A 21,025-nucleotide genomic window follows, 5' to 3' on the forward strand; every position below is an offset into this window, starting at 1 on the left:
CCTGCTAACAGTGATCATTGCTAATGTCTCCTGACACTCTGGGAAGATCGTGGCCCACATGGTCTCACTGAATCATCGTGGCAGCCCCCTTGGGTGGGGGTGGGGGCGGCTGTTACCTACGTTTGCAGATGAGGAACAGAAGGCTCAGATGGTTAAATTCCGGGCCTGTAGAAATCCAAAGGGTTGGGGGAGCTGAGATTCAGTCCCAGACTATCTGACCCCAGCGGCCGCCCCCTGAGTGCTCCACCACCCCCACCAGCAGAGCTGGAAATAGCTTGCTCAGAGGCGATGAGCCGTGAGGACTGTGGGTTGGAGAACGGGTCACCCAGCAGAGAGTGGCCAGAAACAAATGAAGGAGGGGCGTTGTGTGACGGTGCAGGGGGAGGGAGGCATGGATGAGGCAGCAGCCTGTGCACAGTATAGGCGGATCCCCTCTCCCCGTCCTTTTACTTTCCCCCACTGAGCAGTGTGGCACTGGGGGGCTCCATTCCTTTTTGCCCCATACTTACCCTGTAAACCTGAAGGAGAGGAAATAGGGTTCCGTGGGTTGCCGTGCTTATCTCATTGAATGGCATCGCCACTCCCCAGGTGGCCTCCAACTGAAGGCAGATCTTTGAGCATGGTTTGGCCCACACTGCCAACTAACAGCACAGGACCCTAGAGGCCACCCCCCTGCCTGGTGTACCTCCATCCACACATGTCCCGGGTGTGCTATGAGGAGCACCCAATCCTCTACCAAGTCCTTCTGCCAACTCTCCCCTTAGGCCACCCTGCCTGCCCCTGTGCTAGACACCAGGCATCCAGGGACGCCTGAGATGAGATATGGCTCCTCCTCTCCAGGAGTTGGGCACCGAGAGTGAGTTCCAAAGTATGTCTGGTATCTAAACAATCACTCCAACCAAGTGAGGCTCTAAAGCCCCGTCCAAGAGAAACGGCAGGAGCCTCACACGCAAATTACATGTGGAATTCAAAATGTTTTGGTCACTACATTAAAAAGGTAAAAAAGAGACATGAAATTCATTTTATTTTATTTTATTAAAGATTTTATTTATTTATTCATGAGATACAGAGGGAGAGAGAGAGAGAGAGAGGCAGAGACACAGGCAGAGGGAGAAGCAGGCTCCATGCGGGGAGCCCGACGTGGGACTCGATCCCGGGTCTCTAGGATCATGCCCTGGGCCGAAGGCAGGCGCTAAACCGCTGAGCCACCCAGGGGTCCCGAAATTCATTTTAATAATACTTATTTAACCAAATAGCCTAAATATTTTCATTCCAGCATGGAATCAATATAAAAAATTGTTCAGATGTTTTACATACTTGTTTCAAACTAAGTCTCTGAAATCCAGTGTGTATTTATGCCTACAGCACGTCTTACTACGAACTCACCACATGTGACCATTGGCTGCTGAAGTGGGCAGTAAGGGTCTAGACTTTGTCAGATAATATACTTTTGTGGACAGTGTGGCTGAATGGGGAGGAACCAACCAGAAGCCTCTCGGGGTTTATGGAAGGTCCGGGGTCTTGGTCTAGCACGGGTACTTACTTCCTTACTCTGCCTCACCATCTGCCCCACCAGGGTATTGATGTGGGCAGGCCGTTGAAAGGACAAAGCTTGACTTTCCAAAATAAAGGGTTGGAGGATAGAGCCAAGAAGCCTGTGCTCTGTTGGTGTTTTATTCAAATCCTGATTTCAAAAGCCAAGCGTTTTGTGTAGTTTTATTTGTTCATCATTTATTTTGCAGAAATTTTTTTCCAAGGAACAAGGATGAGTCCCCCAAGGAAATGAACACTTGAAAGTGCAGGGAGCCAGTGAGAGGGAGACACGGGGTGACGAGTCCCTCATAGCGGGAAGCACCGTTCAGTGGGAGCACTGCAGGCAGCATCTGACCCACTATCTTGAATAACAAGTAGACATTTGCCAGGCAGGTTGGGACAAGGGAAGTCATGCCGCCTTGAGGGGCAGGCAAGAAAACAAGGCCTGAGAGCCGGGGGCCATTTGAGGGTCTGCCCAGGTGAGCAAGGATGAAGGTTAGGAGGGGTCTGTGTGGGGCACAAGAGCCCAGGTCTTGGACGACTTGGAAGGCCAGCCCAGAGCCTTGTAGCCTTGTTGCACGGTCACCCAGGGAGACAGGACAGCAGAGGTCTGGAGGCTGGGGTGCAAAGGGCCACGTTGTGTCTTAGAAGCTTACCCCGACCTGTGTGGAGGCTGGCTGGAGAAGAGCCAGGCGGAAACCCTGCTGGGAGGTGATTACGGTGATCCAGGCCTCAGAAACTCACGTGCAGGACCCAGTGCCCAGTTGACATGGGGGTGAGAGAGCGGGAGGCATCGAGGACGTTCCTCGGGTTTCCAGCTTGGGTAACTGAGTGTTTCCTCTTGTGCGCCATGTGTGTAAGATGCATTAAACCACCTCCACATGTACTGATGTTTTAAGTTTCACTTTAACGCAGCCACAAAGACTCCGTCCTACTCGCCTGCCACCTCCCAAGATACAGCGCTCGAAGCCCGTGAGTAGCCGGTGGTTGTGCCCTCCCACCTAACACTGCCTGAACCACCCTCCCCGCCTCACTAAACCTCAGGAGTTTGAACTAAGCTGCCTGGCAAAACAAAACCGGGAATTGGGTTTTCCAGCTTCCCTCTCTGCGTGGCATGAACCCGAACTTGCATTTTCTGGGCTTCTCTCTCCTTTTCCTGGACTGGTTTGGCGACTTGCAGGTCAGAGCTGTAGGTAGCCACAAACCACTGTGTGGTGTGTTTGCCGTGTGTGCATCCTTTGAGCACGTCTCCTAGATTGAGTCCGGTTCTGGCCAGTGAGCTTTGAAGTCTAGCTCCAGCAGCTTCTCCCTCACAAAGGAAGCAGAAGCCTGGCAGCAGGGGTCTCGTTCCCACCAGATCTGGGTTTGGAAAAGCATTTGATGTCCCTTGGCGAGGGCAAAGGCTACACCCAGAGAACCTTAGGCTGGCTCTGGCAGAGGCAGGCCTCGTGTGGAACTCCACTTGCCCCAGTGAGGTGCCAAGTCAGGGCATAAAAAAAGCAGGACGACATGCGACATCCCCCACCCCCCCACCCCCACCCCCGCAATACCTGGGAATGGGGCGGGCAAGGCAGAGAGACTCATCTGAGGTTTTTTGGGACAGATGCCATGGAAAAATATGGGGTATGGGGCCCCGTTTTCCTTGGAAAGTCAGCTCTCGTTCATGCCAAGGCATAACCACTGTAACAGGATCCTTGAAAGTGGGAGACTTGCCAGGACCATTTGGTGAGGGCTTTTTATCGAGAGGAGAATTTCTCTGTCTTGTTCAAAGCAACCACAGCTCCTACAGCCCAGCAAAAGGGGTCAGGTTCCCGTCCAGCCTTGATCAGCGTTCCCGCAAACTCAGGTCCCGATCCCTGCCCTTCCCCTTTACCAATGCACAAGTCCGCATCCATCCTGTGACACGTGGCCACCGAAGGGCACAGGTGGCCTGGCCCCACAGTGCCCATGCCCAGCATCGATTGGGTGGCTGCCCTCTGTGTGGATGCTAGAAAATTCTGTGGCACTGTTTTCCTTTCCTTCCCTCCTGTGTGTGGGAGTTGGAGGGCAGGGGAGGTTGGCAAGGATTCAGATACCTTCACCTACAGTTGCCGCCACAGACAGATCCCTGCCGGACCCAGTCAAACCATGGTTAGGCCAAACCTGATCAGCACGGCTGTGGAGGGCTGCTGGGTGTTTCTGCTCACTGTCAGTGGAAGGCAGGCACGGCAGGAAGAAATGGCTTTGTGGGACAGGAGGTCCCTTCTGGGCTCAACCTTGTGTGAATTAGTGAGAGCTTCAGTAGAGGCCTGAGCGTGCTAATTTGCGGAAGTAGGCAGGGCTAGGCTTGCGGACCAGGGCTGTGTGACGTGGGCGAGTACCGAAGCTCTGAGCCTCGCCTCTCTCCAGCGTGTCCTCACCCAGAGCCTTTGACAGAGGGAACGGAGGTGACCCGTGTAAAGCACCAAAGACGGTGCCTGGCACACGGCAGTGCTGCTTACTCTTCTCAATGAGTTTTTAAACCTTACAACCTCGAAGGAATGACTCTATTTCTGAGTGACTGTCATTTGCCCGGGACCCTTTATAGTGAGCAAGTCATCCCCGCCGGGTCTCATAGTAACTCTATGAAGTAAGCATCGTCTCCACCCATTTTAGAGACAAGAAAACTAATGCTTGGTAACTTCACTCAAGTCCCTCAAGTGCAGATAGGAGTCATCGGACGTGAGAACCCGTGGTCTTTCCAGCATCCTGAGCTCCCAGGACCCTCTATCTGCATTTCCATGGAGTCTGTTGTATAAAATACTGGGGCAGTAGGGCACCTGGTGGCTCAGTCAGTTAAGGTGTCCACCTCTTGATCTCAGCTCTGGTCATCACCTCAGAGTTGTGAGATTGAGCCCCCACATAGGGCTTTGTGCTGGGCACGGAGCCTGCTTTAGATTCTCTGTCTCTCTCCCTCTCCCTCCTTACCTCCTTTCTCCCTCTCTCTAAAAAAAAATAATTTTCCTCTCAAAATAAATTTTTTTTAAAGAAAGGTGGGGGAGGGGCACCCGTGTGGCTCATTCGGTTAAGCATCTGACTCTTTTTTTTTTTTTTAAAGATTTTATTTATTTATTCATAGAGACAGGGAGAGAGGCAGAGACACAGGCAGAGGGAGAAGCAGGCATCATACAGAGAGCCTGATGTGGGACTCGATCCAGGGTCTCCAGGATCATGCCCTGGGCTGCAGGCGGCGCTAAACCACTGCACCACCGGGGCTGCCCAGCATCTGACTCTTGATTTCAACTCAAGTCTTGATCTCAGGGTTGTGAGATCGAGCCCTGCATCTGCCTCCATGCTCTGTGGGGAGTCTCCTTGAGATTCTCTCTCTTCCTCTGCACCTCCCCCACTCACAGTCATACACGCACTGTATCAAAATAAATAAAATCTTTAAAAATAATAATTTAAAAAAACTTTAGCTTTTAAAAAAATAAATAATAACAATAATTGTAATTAGGGGATCCCTGGGTGGCTCAGTGGTTTAGCTCCTGCCTTTGGCCCAGGGTGTGGTCCTGGGGTCCCAGGATCGAGTCCCACATCGGGCTCCCTGCATGGAGCCTGCTTCTCCCTCTGCCTGAGTCTCTGCCTCTCTCTCTCTCTCTCTCTCTCTGCCTCTCATGAATAAATAAATAAAATCTTAAATAATAATAATAATAATAATAGTAATTAGCAACCAGCTAGGCTTCCTATGGAATCTCTAGGGCAGTATTGGGGCTTGGCAAGGACACAGAGGTGAAGAGAATTAACATTTACTGGGAACCTTTTCTGCGCCTAGAACTGTGCTGGGCACTTACATAATTATGGTCTCCTTTGTCCCTACAGTAAGTAGCCCAGAGGAGGCAGAGGCTATTTCCCCAGCTTACAGCCAAGACCACAGAGATAAGAGGCCAATCTGGCCTTGGAGCCCAGGCCTGTCCCTCCTTAAGCCAAGGGGTTGCTCTCAGAATTTCATGTAGAGACCTAGGGTCAAGGCAGGCAGGGGCCCTCTTGCAAAACATGATCTGGGGCAGGATTGTTCACCTTGCAAAAACTCAGGTATTGGAGGCAGCTAAGTGGACTCACCGCGTTTTCTCACCATTGTGGGGACTTGTGCAGACCAGGGGAGGCCCAGCCACACCCACTGGCAGCTGAGTACTTGGGAAGGCAGACATGGCCTTGAGAAAAGCCCAAGTAGCATTTGCCTGTGTCACCACACTGGTGCAGGAGGCTACCAGCCTGGTACTTGGTGCTGTACCTGCCCTGGGTTATGGTGCATTCATGAGGCAGAGTGCCTAGCAGAACTGGTTTTCCTGGGCTTGCAAGTCAGAGAGGCCTGCCCTGATTTGAAACACAGGTTAGCATGTATGACTCTGAACAAGACATTTGATTTCTCTGAGTCTCAATTTCATCATCTGTGAAATGGGTTTAGTAACACTGCCTGGTGAGTAGTGGAGTCACATGTGTGTAGTGCCTACACGGTCCCTGGCACAAAGTAGCACATATACCCTACTCCTGTCACCCCAAACGCCATCTGCCAAGCAGGGTCACTATGGGACTAACTTGGGAGTCCTGGAAGGTGTGTGCTCTCTGGGCTGAGCAGTGCCCTGTGCCCCCGAGTGTGTTAACCCTGAGTCCGCTCATGTCAACCTTTCCAGTGGGCACCACCGTCCACTAGGGATGAATCCGGGGGATGTGGGGCATGGGATCCCTCAAGGGCCTTGAAAAGAATGGCCTGACCAGCGCTTGTGTCAGGAGCCTCTGGCCCCCAGCTGGGCTTTATTGGGTACTTAGCCACAAACGTCTGGGCAGGATTGGGGCTGTTGGCCCAGGGTGGCAGGAACATGGGGGTAGCCATTCAGCCTTTCTGGAAGGAGCTTTGTAGCCCGGCACCTGTGGCTGGAGTTTAGATGTTACCAAAGGATTTAGATTTTCTTTTCAAAAAGAAGAAAAAGAAAAGAGCAGAAGAAAGCCTTGCCAGTGTCTGGTGGACTAAGGGGACTGGGTTGGGGCGCACAGGGGAGAGGCAGGCTGTGGTCGGCCGCATGTGAAGTGCTTTATAAGCCCTGTATTTATTATTTCTTGCTCACCATTAAAATCAAATGTACTCGGTGCTTTTGTATTCAATACACATTTAACCCTGCCGACTTAGATTTCTCAGGTTTTAAATCCAGTGGGGGATTGGCTGGTTTCCCAACTTTCCTCGCAAGTCCCCCTTGAACAGAGCTCAAAATCCCTGTTTAGCATTTTCTCCCCTGGTGCTGCTGGGATCCCAGCACTGCTGGGGCTAGTCGTTGTGTGTGCGGGCGGTTTCTCCCCTAGCCCCAGGCCCCACCCCTCTTAAGCGCCCCCAAAAGATGGGTGTGATTTGCTGAAATGTGACGGGCCAGTTGTCGGCACCGTCCTGTGATTCGGGCTTCATTAAACCATTTTGTCTGCGTGTGTGCCGGAGCCTGGTTGCGGCTTTAGCTGACCGTCTGCAGCCGTGTGTGTGTGTGTGTGTGTGTGTGTGTGTGTGTGTGCGCGCGCGCGTGTGTGTGATTCGTGCATGTACCTTGGACTCCTGCGTGTGCCTCAGTGAGTGTGTTTGTGAGACTGCGTGAATGTCGGCGCCTTGAGGTCTCTGTGAGTGTCTCGGGGTGATTGTCTGCATCATTTGGTGCCTGGCTTTGTCCACAGCAGCCAGGTGTGTGTGACTCCGGGCGTGTCTGTAGCTGTGCAGGTGACTGACTGTCTCTGGGTGTGTCGCGCCTCCCTGCCCCCCGGCCCCCTGCCCCCTGCCCCCCTCCCCCAGGCCTCCCCCTGCTCTGCGTTATCATCCCTAATGAAGCAGTCTCCCCCATCGATCCTGCTGATTGCCAGCCCATTCCTTTTGTTTGCTGGCGCTGAGCCATTCGGCGGCACTCTGACAGCTCAGCTCGTCTAATTAGCTCTGTTGTTCTTTTTCTCCATGTTTCACCACGTTGCAAGTTCAGTTGAAGTTGCCACAAACTTAATCCCCCCCATTTCAGCCACAAGTTCACATTCCTCAGCCGCCTTTATTGTAGCGAGGAGCAGCCGTGTGCAGGGACAGGCTGACAGGCCTTAATATCTGACCTTCCCTGAAACCCCCACCCCAGGACCTCCAGGGCAGGGCAGAGCTGCTCTGTCAACCCACCCTGCACCTCTGCATTTGTGGTGAAAAGCCTGGGGGAGCGTTCCAACCCGGCGACCCTGGTGAGCAGCCGCGACAGGGAGAGGGGTCTGGCCGGCGATCTAGCCATCCATTCACTCAGCAATGGTGACCGGATGTGTGCTTTGTAGCAGGCGCTGTTACAACGACACTGTTGATAATGGCAACACTTTCGGGCACTTCTTAGATTCTAAGCAGCCACGTTTCATTTGTTCCTAAAAGTCCTGCTGGGTGACAGCTGTAAGGCCAGGCACTGAGCAGGTTACTAGGCAAGGGTCAGGCCATCTTAGATGGCATCTTCTAATCAGAGATACCACATCCCCGTCTTCCTTTTGTTATCAATAAGGTCACAGAGAAGGCCCAGTATGTGCCAGACTCCTTGCTGGCACTTGCCCTACACCATCTCATTGGATGTTTATTCAGAGGAGCGTCGTGCAAGAAGACCACAAGTTTGGTGGAATGCATTGGGCTGCTACTGCATCTCTGATTTGCCAAACAAGGCTGGGATCAGCCTGGCCATTCCACAGGAAAAACTTTGGTTAGAGCAGATGTGTGGAGACCTGAGAACTTGATGAGACTCTGTAAAGACTTGCCTTTTGTGCAGCCAACTTCTGTAATCTGTATTCCTCAGCCACTGTGCTGTGTCGCCCACAAGTTGCTGGGGGGTGGGGCAGGGGCTTCAGGGGCGAGGGCTGGCAGTAACTGGAGCATGTGTGTGCTCTCCTTCCCTGTCTTGTCTGAGAACCTCAGCGATGGTGGCATTTCATCTACTTTGGTCCCTCATCTGCAGAGACAGAGCAAGCCCCCTGCACTGGAATGTCCAGGCATATTTATTGGCAACAGAAGTCATGGCCAGACTTTCTCAGTTTAGCTCTTTCCAGTCCCTCTCTGGGGTTGGAAATGCTCAGAGATGATGGTGCCAAATTTTAAGGCATGTAATGTTGATTAGACCAGACAAGTATCCTTCTAAGGACACCTAGAAATTTTTAGCCTATCTCACATCATAAGCCCTTGGGGGGGAGGGGGAGGTATCTTTTTCCTGTGGGCCCCCTTCTTGGCTTTCAGAGGGAACAGATCAGGGGGGAAAAAAACATCGCTGCAGGCCAGCTGTGGATTAGGAAGTTGTATACTTCACTGTCAAGTACACCCACCACTGACCCTCACACTGGGTCCGTGTGTATGCAGGAGCTCCATGGGGTATGTGTATCCAGGCTGAGCCCACCTGGGAGGTCTGCCCAGGAAGGCCTGGGCAACAGAAAGATGATTTTTATTGGCACTCTTTAATGCTGTCATTTGCTTTATTCCCCCATCCTACTCAGGAAAATAAGCATCCTGTAATTCAGTTGCTAAAAAGAATGAAATAAGCACATGCACCCTAGAAATAAAGTCCAAGTGAAACCTTTTTGTTCTGCCAAACCAGTTGCAGGGTTCTAGAAGAAGGCAACTGGGGACTTATCATAAATGAGGGCCTCTGTGTTCTGGGTCCCATATGGACATTGTCTCGTTGAGCTCCCGTGGCAGCCCTGCCAAAACTCACATGATGCTGTCCCCTACTTGCAAGCTCTTCAAGAGGACCTTTGCCATTTGAGTAGGCCACGGAATTCCAGGTCACGTGTCTGCTGCAAATTCAGGGGCAATATTCTCACAATAAGCAGAGCTTTTGTAGCCTGTACCATGCCCATGCCTCCACATTTATTTGGGGGCTGCTTATGTAGATCTGCAGATCTGTATGGCTTTCCTGTATGGCTTTTCCAACTGACTCCCTGGGGACTTCCCCCTGTACCCATTCTAGGTGCGCCCTCCCCGTCCACATGTCGTGAAGAGACCGAAGAGCAACATCACGGTGGAAGGCCGGAGGACTTCTGTCTCCAGCCCTGAGCAGTGAGTGCCCCTCTGCTTCCCTTCCTTCTGTCTGCCAGAGCCCGGGGGGCCAGGCCTTTGTGGGGTGCTTGCTGCAACCCTGGCCTTTGAAAGGCTTCCTGGAGCCCCAAGTGGGTGTTTCAACAAAGAGGTAGTCGGGGAGCTGGGCTTGATCTTTTATGTTGGCTCTTGCTAGCAGTTGTCACACCAGCAGGAAGCCCAGAGGCCAGGGAGCCAGGCATCTGGGCTGGGTTTTGCGTGGTGAAACCCAAAGTGGATTCCAATAGACTCAGAAGAAGGGTCCCAGCCTGGGTCCGCAGGGAGGAGCAAGGACCCTGGTCAAGGAGACCATTTATATATTTAACAAAGGCCACCACTCTCCTAAGCCTGGGGTGCTTGGGGTCTCTAGGACTTGGATTTATACCCAGAACTGTCCTTACCCACTGTCCCACCCCCACCGGTACCTTTGCTCCCCTGTGCCGTGGCATTTATTTATTTTATTAGGGCTTGGCTTTCCCACTTCCTGTCAGGCCCAGAGCTCTGTGAGCAGGCGCTGGGTGTTCTACCCGGAAGCTAGCATAGGGCCCTGCTCAGAGTCACATGCAGGAGAGATGCGGGATCAAGGAGGTAACTAATGAGGTAAATGGAAGAGCAACACCTAGAGATGGAGCTGTCCAAGCGGTGTGAGACTTAGAGCTGCACGCAGCCCCAAGTCCAGAACCGTCTGGAGGGCCTCCCTTTGTCCCCAAGGCCCATAGCTCTGGGGCTCTGCCCAGACAGCTCGGCAGCTACACACTGGCTTCCTGGGAGGCTTTGAAAAAGTACACGAAATCATCTCGGTCTCAGGTTTGTTAGGGGAACCAAACCAGCTTCCCCAGGAACCCTGAGGTCCCTTGGGTGATGAGAGGAATGCTCTCCTCCTGTCTGCTCTACTTTCAGAAGAGTGGTCAGGGAAAGAAGCTAAGGGAAATGGCAGGCTCTAGCCAGAAAAGGAGCCGAAAGGAAGAAACAGTTGTGACATACCAAGCTGTGGCCTATCCCGGGCTGCGGTACACTTCAGCTCCTCTAGGATATCAAGCGGCACTTGATCCCACTGTGTTGTTTCCGAACCAGCCTACCTCGGCCTACTTAAACCTTGCCCAGAAAGCTATGGGGAGACTGTGTGTGTGGGTGTGCGTGTGCGTGTGTTCATGCACACATGTCTTGAAAGATGCTTGGTTATGCAAAATTTGGAAGAGAGGATTTCTGAAGTTGGTTGTAGGTATAACTTAGCCTCTGCACAATAGGACAGTGGGAATATTAAGGACTACGGCTCTGGCCATGACTGGCATGGATTATGATTGCCCCCTTGTGGAGAAAATGCTGTGTAGCTTCAGAGCTCCTCAGAACCTAAAGATTTTTCTTTAGGGAAGGATGAAATCAGTTACTTGTCTTTAAAACTGGGCTAAAGCTTTTAGACACTGTACTGGGATACAGGGCCATGGGCCTGTGGATATTGAAATGCAAACCCAGAACCTCCTTGTATTGCACAAGAGCATCCCAGATCAGCGACACTCCCATGTTTTACTGAAAAGCATTTCCCACATTGTGTCCAGGTCACTGATTAGAGGTTGGAATTCCTAATTGTGTTTATTTACGCCATCACTCTCCCGTCCCAGTGATAGGGGATGCCCCTTCAGTACATGCCAAAAAGCCCGTGCCTGCTAATCCTGTCATCCTGGCTGTTAGCAGAATTGTGCCCATATCACTTTTCATTTCTTTTTGCGATATGCCTCGTTTTAGATTTCTATTCAGGAAACATTTGGGGTTGAGACAAACCAGTGGGAACATGGGAGCTAGTTTAGTGGGTTGGTAAACTGGCAGTGATAGAAAACAAATGACAGCTTCTCTGTGGCCATAGCTCAGAGCTCAGGAGCTCCAGCCCTCCAGGTGATAAAGAAGTACATTTTGGGATATTATTCTAAGAGTTTCTGTTCACAGTTTTTAATGGGGCGGGGGGTCGCTGTTCTCCCGTAATACCAGTGACATGTCTGGTGCAACTGGGGCATTTTCCTACATCTCCTCACATGCTGCCCACCCCCCCACCACCCGTAGTGCTCCTCCACTTCCAAATGCCATGTCACAACAGCACTTGGATGTGTTTTTCTCAACTGTCATCAGCTCCAGCTGGCAAGACCAAGTTCTTGAAACACAGGAAGCATCCAGCGGAAACTATTTTAATAAAACAGACTCCTCATAAAATATTGTTCTGGGGGAAAGAAACCAGCTCCACCAATCTGTCAGCATTGTGTTGGGAGACACGAGAAGACAAGCCGGCAGGCAGGAGCCAGATCCTAATGGGCCTTTGTTGCGGGTGGTTCCGTGTGGGGCACATGGACTCCGTGCCTGGCCCTTTAATCTGGCCTGGATTTTCTGGACTCACGGATCTTTGTCCCCGCTGGGAATATCAAAGTACATTGGCAATTTAGGGGGTTTGGACAGCAGAAAGAGATACAAGATCTTTGAAGTATAGGGAGGGGTTCCGCCCTCCCGACTTCTCACCCCAACTCTCACTTCCAAAAAGCACATTAAATAATTAACTTTGTGGACAGCAGGATGGAGCTGATTAACAATAAGACAGTCTCTGTGGCCTCACGCGGCCGCTTGACGTCTGGAATTCATCAAGGCCCAGTAGCATCGGCTGCCAGCTCTGTGGCCGGCCCCTCTGCTGGATCCAGTTCTTCCTTTCCAGATGATGTCCATCTGTCCGTTCATGCAGCCATTCATTCCGCAGATAGCTTTAAAAACCAACCAGGTGTGAGCTATTTGGGATTTTTAAGAGGAAGCCTTTAAAGAGAAGCACCCCTGCATTCTGACTCTTTTTGACTTGCTTTCTCCCCAAAACAAAACTTCTCCACTGTCAGCTGTCCTTTCCAAAACAAAGGCGGATGTCCTCACCCCTTAAAACCATCTGATGACAATTGAAAAAACACTTCAGAAAGCTTTCTGGGGAAGCCATTCCCTGTGTTTTTCAGCTTACACTAGCTAATTAATATTCAGTGACTATTTCTCCTCAAGAAGTACTAGCTACTTGCATTATTATTCCGAGCGGGCTGCTGAAATGCCCTGCAGATTCCCCAGGGTGAGAACTAGGGCGAGGAGGGGTCAGGCAGCATGGGCTGGAGGTCCGGGGCCACCTAACAGCAAGTACAGTCGAGCCCCTCTTGTGTTCTGGGCCCTCTTCGGCTGGTGTTTGTCTCTTTCACCAAATGGGAACTTGGGCTCAGAAAATATATTTGACCAGTGTTCCCAGGTCATCCAGTTAGAAGGTGGCAGGGCCAGGACTCCAGATGCTGCTTGATTTCATTCTCTCAGTGACACTCTGCTGCCCACAGGGGTCCCTGGTCAGTTTGGCTTTGCTTAGGGAGATGGTTCTGAGCCCTGTTTCCTAGGATGGCTTGCTCCACACACCACCCTTCTTCTCTGGTTCCTTGAGGTTGGGAACTGGAGCTGATCAGACCTCCTCCTGGCAAAGAAAGTGTCCCCTGGTGCCTGAGTGTTTCTACCTTAGGGCAGGAAAAACAAGCAACATCGACAACATCCTATGAGATTGTGAAGGGTAGATGGTGGCTTTCCCACCTAACAGAGAAACTGAGGCTCAGAGGGGGACTTGCTAATACAACTAGCCCAAGGTCTGAGCTAGAAAGCGGTAGGCCTGACACAGGCCTCACCCCTCTTCCAGACCATCCAGGCTTTTTGTTGAGAACCTAAGTGTGACCATGAGCTACTCTGAATGATGGGGATAGTGGAGACAGCGGGGGGGGGGTCATGGCGAGGTTCACACCTCCCACCCGTTAAAGGTCATTTCAGCTGTAGTGTGTGTGGCTGTCAGGCCCCAACGTATTTTCCCCTTGGCCTACCAGGTGTAAGAGAATTTCCCATCAAATGTGATGCTTAGAAGGAGCCGACAGCAAACTCTAGAAGGCAGCCCTGTGCTCAGTACTGCTCACCTGCTGGTCCCCAGGCGCCCCTCTCTACCAGGCTGCCCATCATTTGTTCCCTGCAGTGGGGACTGGGCAGTAGCCCTCACAGAGTGGCAGAGGGTACAGACCGGACGTGGTTACAGACAGCCTCCAACTTGGTTGTTACAACAGCCCAGAAAGGCAGGGCTGTCTTCTGAGTCTTAATAGCCAAGAGGCTGGCAGTCAGTGTAGCTCGGGGATGCACCCAGTGCTGGCCAGCTGCAGAGCCCGAACGCTCGAGTGTACGCCTCTGTCTCCCCTCCAGCTGGTGAGCCCCCAAACACCCTCATGGGAGTCCCGATGGGCCACGGGCTGTTTATATGATGTTTTGAGGTACTAAGTAGGAGTGCTCCAGATTCAGGCACCAAGGGCCCACAAGCCATTGCCCTGCTCACCTCGCTGGCCAGATTTGTACAAAATCTCCTCTTTTCGAAACAATTTCATTTGTCTGTAAAAGTAACCCAACAACCTTATAATCGGGAAGCTTGGGAAGAGACAAGTTCATTCTGAACCTCACTGCTTACTGGCATTTCTGCAATTCCCCTCTGGTGTTTGTCCTATATATATATTTTGCAGAACCGCAGCTTCCTTGCAATATTCCATCCTGTGGACTTGCCCCACGTCCTCAAAACCCCCGTTCACAACTATGGCAAGATCCTATTTTGTGTACATGCCTGGTCCATGTCACCACACCCCTCGTAGTAGATTTATAGATTGTTCTAGGCATTCACTAACATGAAATGCCAGAATAAATACCCTTGGTCTTAAAGCTTTTCTCATTTGACATCATTGTAAGGAATGGAATGATTAACAACTACCAGTAGCCAAGAACTGCCTGCTAAGCACTTTACAATCACCATTTCATTTAATCCTTGCAAGAAATCTGAGGGAGTGGGTATCATTAGCTTGATTTTATAGAAGTAGCTGAGACCCTGAGAGGTTGTCACTGCCCCGTACTAGGGGCAGATTTCTGCTCCATATTGCTAAACAACTTGCTAAAAGATTTGTACCACTTTACACTCCTGCCAAAACTCTGGACTCCCTGCCAATCTGGGTCTGGGGGACCTAGGGGAACATGCATGAGAAATCCTTCTGACCAAGGAGAAATTCTGCAGGTTGCACTGGCTGCACAAAGACCGTCTGTGCACCAAACTGCCAGCCCACACCACTTAGGGATGACAGAGTCTCATCATCCAAATTGCACCATGTGACCCCAGCACCCAAAGCCCCAGAGGATTAAAATAAGATCAGAAGAAGCTGCCAGAAGCATTTAGTGAGAGCTCTGCCCAAAGAGAGGTCTCAGAACACTGCAATTGTATCTCCTCAGGCCAATCTCCTCAGGCCAGTTGCACTCATGCTCTGGCAAACAATGATGTGCTGCTCCCTCCACCTCCTCAAGAGCTGGGCTGGGCACAGCCTCCCTGGTGCTGGCCCTGGATCACAACAGGCAGGGGTAGAGCTCTGGCACCCAACAGAGCTGGGTCAGCATCCTGCCCACCAGCTGCCAGCCAGAGACCCTGGGCAAGACTCTTTGCCCTCTTCCTTGCAACACAATGCCTGTTCACATCCCAAAGAGTGAAATTCAGGAAGCTCCCCACAGGAGCCACACTCACACTCAGGCTGGCAGGGTACATCAGTCTCCCCTCCTGCAGCAACACTATCAGCCATCTGGTGCTCACCCTGCTGCCTCCCCATGAGCTGCACCCTCCCCTCTCCTCCCTTCCCCACGCCCACAATCCCCTGGCTTCCCCCTATACAGTGCTGACCTGCCATGTATCACACACAGGTGCTCTCGCACACATACACCCCAGGAGCCAGAGAGTGCTTCGAGGCCCGGCCCACCATGTGCCCTTCAGCTTTGACTCCAACTCCTGGATCAGATCTAGGCCAGACCTCCGCTCGGGATGTTTACTGAATGAACAAACAAGGGAATCACTGAAGGCAGGCTGAAACATAGCCCAGCACCCTGGAGATGGGGGAGGGGTGTCAAGTAACCACAGATGTGTAAAGAGCACCTACTATGTGCCAGGTGTGATTGGGATGTGATTGTGAGGCTACCAGCGCCTCCCCTTGCCTGGGCCATCAGAGTCAGAAACTGAGTCATCAGCCCCAGGAGCAAGTCTCCAAGATGCCAGCTGGGCCCAGGGCCCCAGGGGTAGAGACAGCTGTCTGGGTACTACCTACTGGCAGCCTGCAAGGACCCACTCCCTGAGCAGCTAAGAGTCCAAACAGCAGAAGGTCCCAAACCCAATTAGCAATGTGAGAGGCCCCTGACCCCACTCCGGCCCCCGACCCCACTCCGGCCCCCATCCCCACTCCCAACAGGGGGTTTTGGGCCCTGGAGACAAAGCCACACCAGGAGCCAGACATGGAGTCTGAGCCCAGACTGGAAAAGCAGGAACTGCCAAGGAGTCTCCAGGGATGTGCAGCAGCCCAGGAAAACACAGGTCTCCCTCATCCCCAGCCATTTGTGCCTGCCACTCGGAGGGAAGGACATCTCCCAGGAGCTGTCACAACAGGAGTTAGTGCCAGCTGAGAAACCAGGCCTTCAGCATGCCCTGAGAAAAGGCGCCCCACCCTCAAGACTTGCCGGTGTCAGCCTCCTCTGAAAACTTTGCCACCTCACCTGAGCCGTTCCCTCTTCCAGGCGCCTTGCTGCCATTTCTCAGCAGCTGTTCCAGGCCCAGCACTGCCAGTGTGTCACCTTGGTTAACCTCCCCCACTCCCCAGAAGTATTCACAGTGCAAGCGTGTTAGCCTGTCCAGCCATGAAGGAATCAAGGCTCTAACAGCTGGAATGATCTGCCTTGGGTCAAGAATGTACACCTGGGTCTGCAGGGTCCCACACCCACATCCACTGCTCTCTCAGCAGACACCTTGCCCTCCACCTCTGCTCCCATGGTCCCCACCAAAGACTCAGACTCCTGGCAGGCAAAGGCCATCTTCAGGTGAGGGGCAGTTCTTCACAATCTACACAATTTCTCTTCTGGGTAGGAAAAGCGTGGAAGGTGTTCCCATCCCCCTCTTCCCTCTTCCAATGAGCCTAGAAAGTGGGAAAGTGGGGTGAAGCCCATGTTCTGTGTTTAGACCTCTCTATCTGTGAGAGCGCCCACCCAGTGGGCCTGGGAAGGACTTCTCAGGATGTCTGGGGCATGGGTGTGGACATGTGAAGCTGACACTAGTGACTTTTTGAAAGAAGGAATGAATGAATGAGCATAAGGTTGATAAATAGTCAAATAGGCAGACTAATGAAGATCGGAAAGGCAAAGGGCACAGCCAACCTGAGAGAGAGATGGGGCCAAGCCAGTAAGACCCCCTTCTGCCTCCGCAGCCGCACCCTCCCCCCATATCACCCCCTCACACTCCTGTTGCCTCAGTCCTTGTGCAGATTCAAGACCCTCCACCACCTGGTCCCTCATAGCCTCTTTTCTTGACCCTCCTACCCTGACGTCAAGACCCCTGTGCCCACTCCTCCCAGAGACATGCCAAGCCATCCTGCAGCCTCCTCCCTACTCACGATTGAACGCCCGGTTCCCACACCTCCCGAGAGCCGTGCAGACCCCCACCACTGCCCTCTGGCAGAGCAAGTCCCCCATGGGGTGAGAAAAACCTGATCTCACATCGACCTGTTCCCACAAGACCAGCTCACTTGACAGGAAGAACAGTCTCTCATCGGTGATCATGACTCATTACAGCAGTGATCCTCTCTCTTCTTGTTTTAAAGTAGATGCATACAACTGAGTGGAAAGATCCAGTGTCCCACGGGTTCTGTATCTGTGTCCAGTTCTATCTCCCTGAGAATGGTCCCAGCCATACACAGTGCAGTTTCAGAGCTTGAAACTTGGGTCTTGTACCAAGCTGGTTTCCCCCAAAGACCATTCTGACTTGCTTTGGAGCTTTGTTGTATTGTTTTAACCAATGTACATGCTCAGATGTGGTCTGGAGTCCTGGCCCTGTGTTGTGGTGATGGAGAGATGGTGTGACCAGGTCCCCAGGTGGTTCTCCCAGGTAGTTCTGATGTGCTGTGGCAGGCCCAACTGGAGGGCCGGAGGGTTTTTGAAGGCAGGAACCAACTTATATTCATCCTTGAATACCTAGAGAAGATCCTGCACAGGATGGAAATGCCCAGAATCTACTTGTCAGCAGGTGAATGTGGTGTATGGATAGTAATTGAATATGTACTGTGTGCTGGGCATTAGGCAAAGCCCTTTATGAATAATTCCATTCGACTTTGTGATAACACTGTCAGAAAGGCTGTAGAATCCCCATTTTACAGATAAGAAATTAGGTGCAGGGCAGCCCCGGTGGCGCAGCGGTTTAGCGCCGCCTGCAGCCCGGGGTGTGATCCTGGAGACCCGGGCTTGTTGCATGGAGCCTGCCTCTCCCTCTGCCTGTGTCTCTGCCTGTTTCTCTCTCTCTCTCTCTCTCTTTCTGCATCTCTATTAATAAATAAATAAAATCTTAAAAAAAAAAAGAAAAGAAATTAGGTGCAGGGAGGTAAAATGACTTTCACGAGGTCATCTGGCCGGGAAGTGGGGGATGGTGCAAAGCTGGACAGACTGGCATCCACTGGGCAGGCAGGACCTGGCCCTGTCCTGGGGCCCGTCCCCCCGTCATCAGCCCATCAGGAGCCTCGTAATCCAAGAATGCTAGAGCGGCCAAGACATTTACAAAGTAAAGATCCTTTGTGCTGGAGTGAAATGATCCTTTAAAAATGATCACCAGCTCCCCTCGTTACCTCTGGAGACCAAGTCCTTGCTGATTTTTTTCCCCTTCTTTATCTCAAGTACATTTAAATGTCAATTAAATTTGAAATATCTACATTTGTCAGCATTTCATTTTGGGCCGGCGTGACGTGCTGCTGATTTGTCCACGCAATGTGACACATGAAAAAAACTCTCGAGATGCAGATCTTCCTCATTAAAAAATAAGCCCATGCGATCCCGGCACGGCAGAGAGCCACAGAGCACGTCCCTGCTTCCTGACGCCGTATCTGTGACATGGTATTTAAAAAGGAACAGCCGCGCCTGTCACCACTGTCACATGCACGCGCTAACCGGCGACACATTAAACCAAACATTAGAGAGGGTTCGGGAAGTCATCTGCATGGGAACTCTGAGCCGAGATGAGGTGGGCAGAGGCAGGAGCAACCGTGGAAGACGATGGGGCCTGAATGGTGATGGACGGCGGGCCTTTCTTCCTCGCCAAGACTCTGGCAGCCCTCGCTGGGTAGCCAAGTTCACCACGACCTGCCTTTTCACAGACAGCTCTTTGTGTGTAATAAAATCCAGGCAAGTGGTGGGTGGCAGACTGCAGGGTAGTCGCTGAATTGGGTTAATGAGGGAAGAGGTGCACTTTTTTTTTCTCATATTCTGCCTTAAGCTAATAAAAAATTTAAACCTGGACATTTTCAGCGATTCATCCTTTATCTCTGACAAATATCTGACTGTATGTTTCATAGGAGGACATGAGCAGCTGAATTTAAATAAGTTTATTTCGAAATCTCCCTTTTTATTAAAAGTAGAAGGGGGCGTACCCGCCCACCTATTTCATTGTTTCAGATCCACGGAGCTCAAGAGGCAGGATCACAACATGGTTTAGAGTCAGACAGATCCAGGTTCCTACCTCTGCCTGTAGCTGCTGCGTGACACTGGCCAAGTGAATACCCCTCTCCGAGCCTTGGCTCCTCTGTCAGCAAAGTGAGGTGTGATAAGGAATTGATGAGAAACGGTACGGGCAGCGTTTAGCCCAACACTTGTGAGTACCGCTAGTATATCCTCATTATCCATGTGGCCCAAAGCCTGATCTGACCAAACCGCCTGGCAGGGTTCTCTGTTATTCTCAAGAGACGGGCAGTGTGTTCAGCAGGTACTGGGCCTCCCGTTGAAGCCAGTGCCCAGCCAGCTCAGCTGGGAGAGCTCACTGGAGGGAAAGTGGTTTGTGACCCAGGAGCTGAGGTTCTCTGGCCCTCCTCTGACCCCCCCAAGCCCACTCCGCAATCACACCAGGGTGGCCAGGCACTGGATTTGACAGGGCTGTGAACCGCAGCAGCCTAGTTTGATGAAGCCAAGGCCCAGTCCAGCAGCACAAAGGTTCTTTGCTCTTACATGAATCCAGACGTTCCTGGCAAGTTTAGTGGCATTCAGCTAACGTGCCAAGCTGTGATCCCTGTCTTGTCAAAGCCAGAGGAGGAGAGCGTACTTGGATGGCTGCTGGAAGGGCATTCAGGGCGGATTCAAGGGACACCAAAGAGCTTCATGCGGTTTGACACAAGCAGAAATTCACGTCCCCCTCATACACATCTACCACCAGCCTGGCTGATGAGAAAGTGAGGGCCCCGGCCTGGAATCCCTGCCTGTCACTTCCTAGCCAGGCCTTGTGTCACATCTCTCTTCCCCACAGTGATTTCCCAGGGCTCACCCAGCACTGGGTCTGCTCACAGCAAGTACTCGTGAAGTACCTTGTGGTTGGGTGTGTGGATGGACGGACGGGTGGATGGACGGACTAGTGACAGGCCCGTCACCTGTAGAGTCAGTGCAGTGAAGCCTTCTTGCTAGCCTATTGGGAAGGGTAGAAATCACCTACATAAAGCCCCTGGCACAGTGGATATGATCTTAAACATCTTTCCAAGACACTCCTGCCTGCTCCTCTACACCTAACACCCTCACCCCCAAATGTGGTCCCATTCTATGGTCTCAGCATTTTAGGGGACAGATGGGGACCTCAGGGAACACTTATACCGGAGCCACAAGCTGACGAAAGGGACAGGTGCCATGCTGGTGCTCCAGAAATATAGGTGAGATGGGTGGGGGCTGCCTCGTCTCCCCAGTACACTGACTTCCATTCCTGCTCATAAACCTCCATTGCACTAATGCCATGCCCCAGGTGGGGGGGGACAAAGAGAAGAATGAGCCAGGCCCCTGCCCTGGAGGAGCTCAACTCAGAAACAGAATTGCAAAAGGTTCAATGATATTGATGAAGTGCTATGACACACAGCCCTTGGGGAAGCTAACTCCACCTAGGAGAAACACTAGCTGGGAATTCCAGAAAAGCTTTCTAGAGTGCCAGTTGAGCCGAGCCGTCAAGACTGAAGAGCAGTGAGTGCACCAGGCAAAGACGACAGGGAGGTCTGCAAGGTGTGCAGGGGAGGTGAGGAGGAGGTGCAGAGGTGGACAGGCCCAGCGTACAGCACAGTGTTTGCCCTACACGGAGCTTGGGCTTGGCACTGCCATTCTGCAGCCCTCAGCCCTGCCCGGCATATTCTACATGCTCCCCAGAGTGGAGGGGGAGGGCAGGGTACCTGTCCACCCCTCCTCACCTCCTCACCTCCTCTCCTGCCCAGGAGAGCAGTCCGGTGCCAGCAAGTGAGTACATCCCCCTAACTTTTAAGCAATTGATGAAATCATTCTGTAAATGTCTGCACATTATTATTCCTGACTCCTAATGGGTTTGCTCACCACACGACCAAC

At 52.0% G+C, this 21,025-nt stretch overlaps 1 protein-coding gene across 18 annotated transcripts in view; it reads left to right on the top strand.

The window, feature by feature from the left end:
• Positions 1–21,025, top strand: part of DENND1A (DENN domain containing 1A) — a 539,854-nt gene that overhangs the window by 509,656 nt on the left and 9,173 nt on the right. For 13 of the 18 annotated variants that reach the window (XM_049114466.1, XM_025475080.3, XM_025475091.3 and 10 more), the window contains 2 exons: positions 2,449–2,505; positions 9,489–9,577. In XM_049114466.1, the coding sequence (XP_048970423.1) occupies positions 2,449–2,505; positions 9,489–9,577 (146 nt within the window). Of the gene's footprint in view, positions 1–2,448; positions 2,506–9,488; positions 9,578–18,387; positions 18,960–21,025 lie in introns of those variants that run through there. The other 5 variants (XM_025475075.3, XM_025475086.3, XM_025475085.3 and 2 more) reach the window with 2 other exon arrangements.

This window comes from Canis lupus, chromosome 9 (genome assembly GCF_003254725.2).
Source record: "Canis lupus dingo isolate Sandy chromosome 9, ASM325472v2, whole genome shotgun sequence".
NCBI lineage: Eukaryota > Metazoa > Chordata > Mammalia > Carnivora > Canidae > Canis > Canis lupus.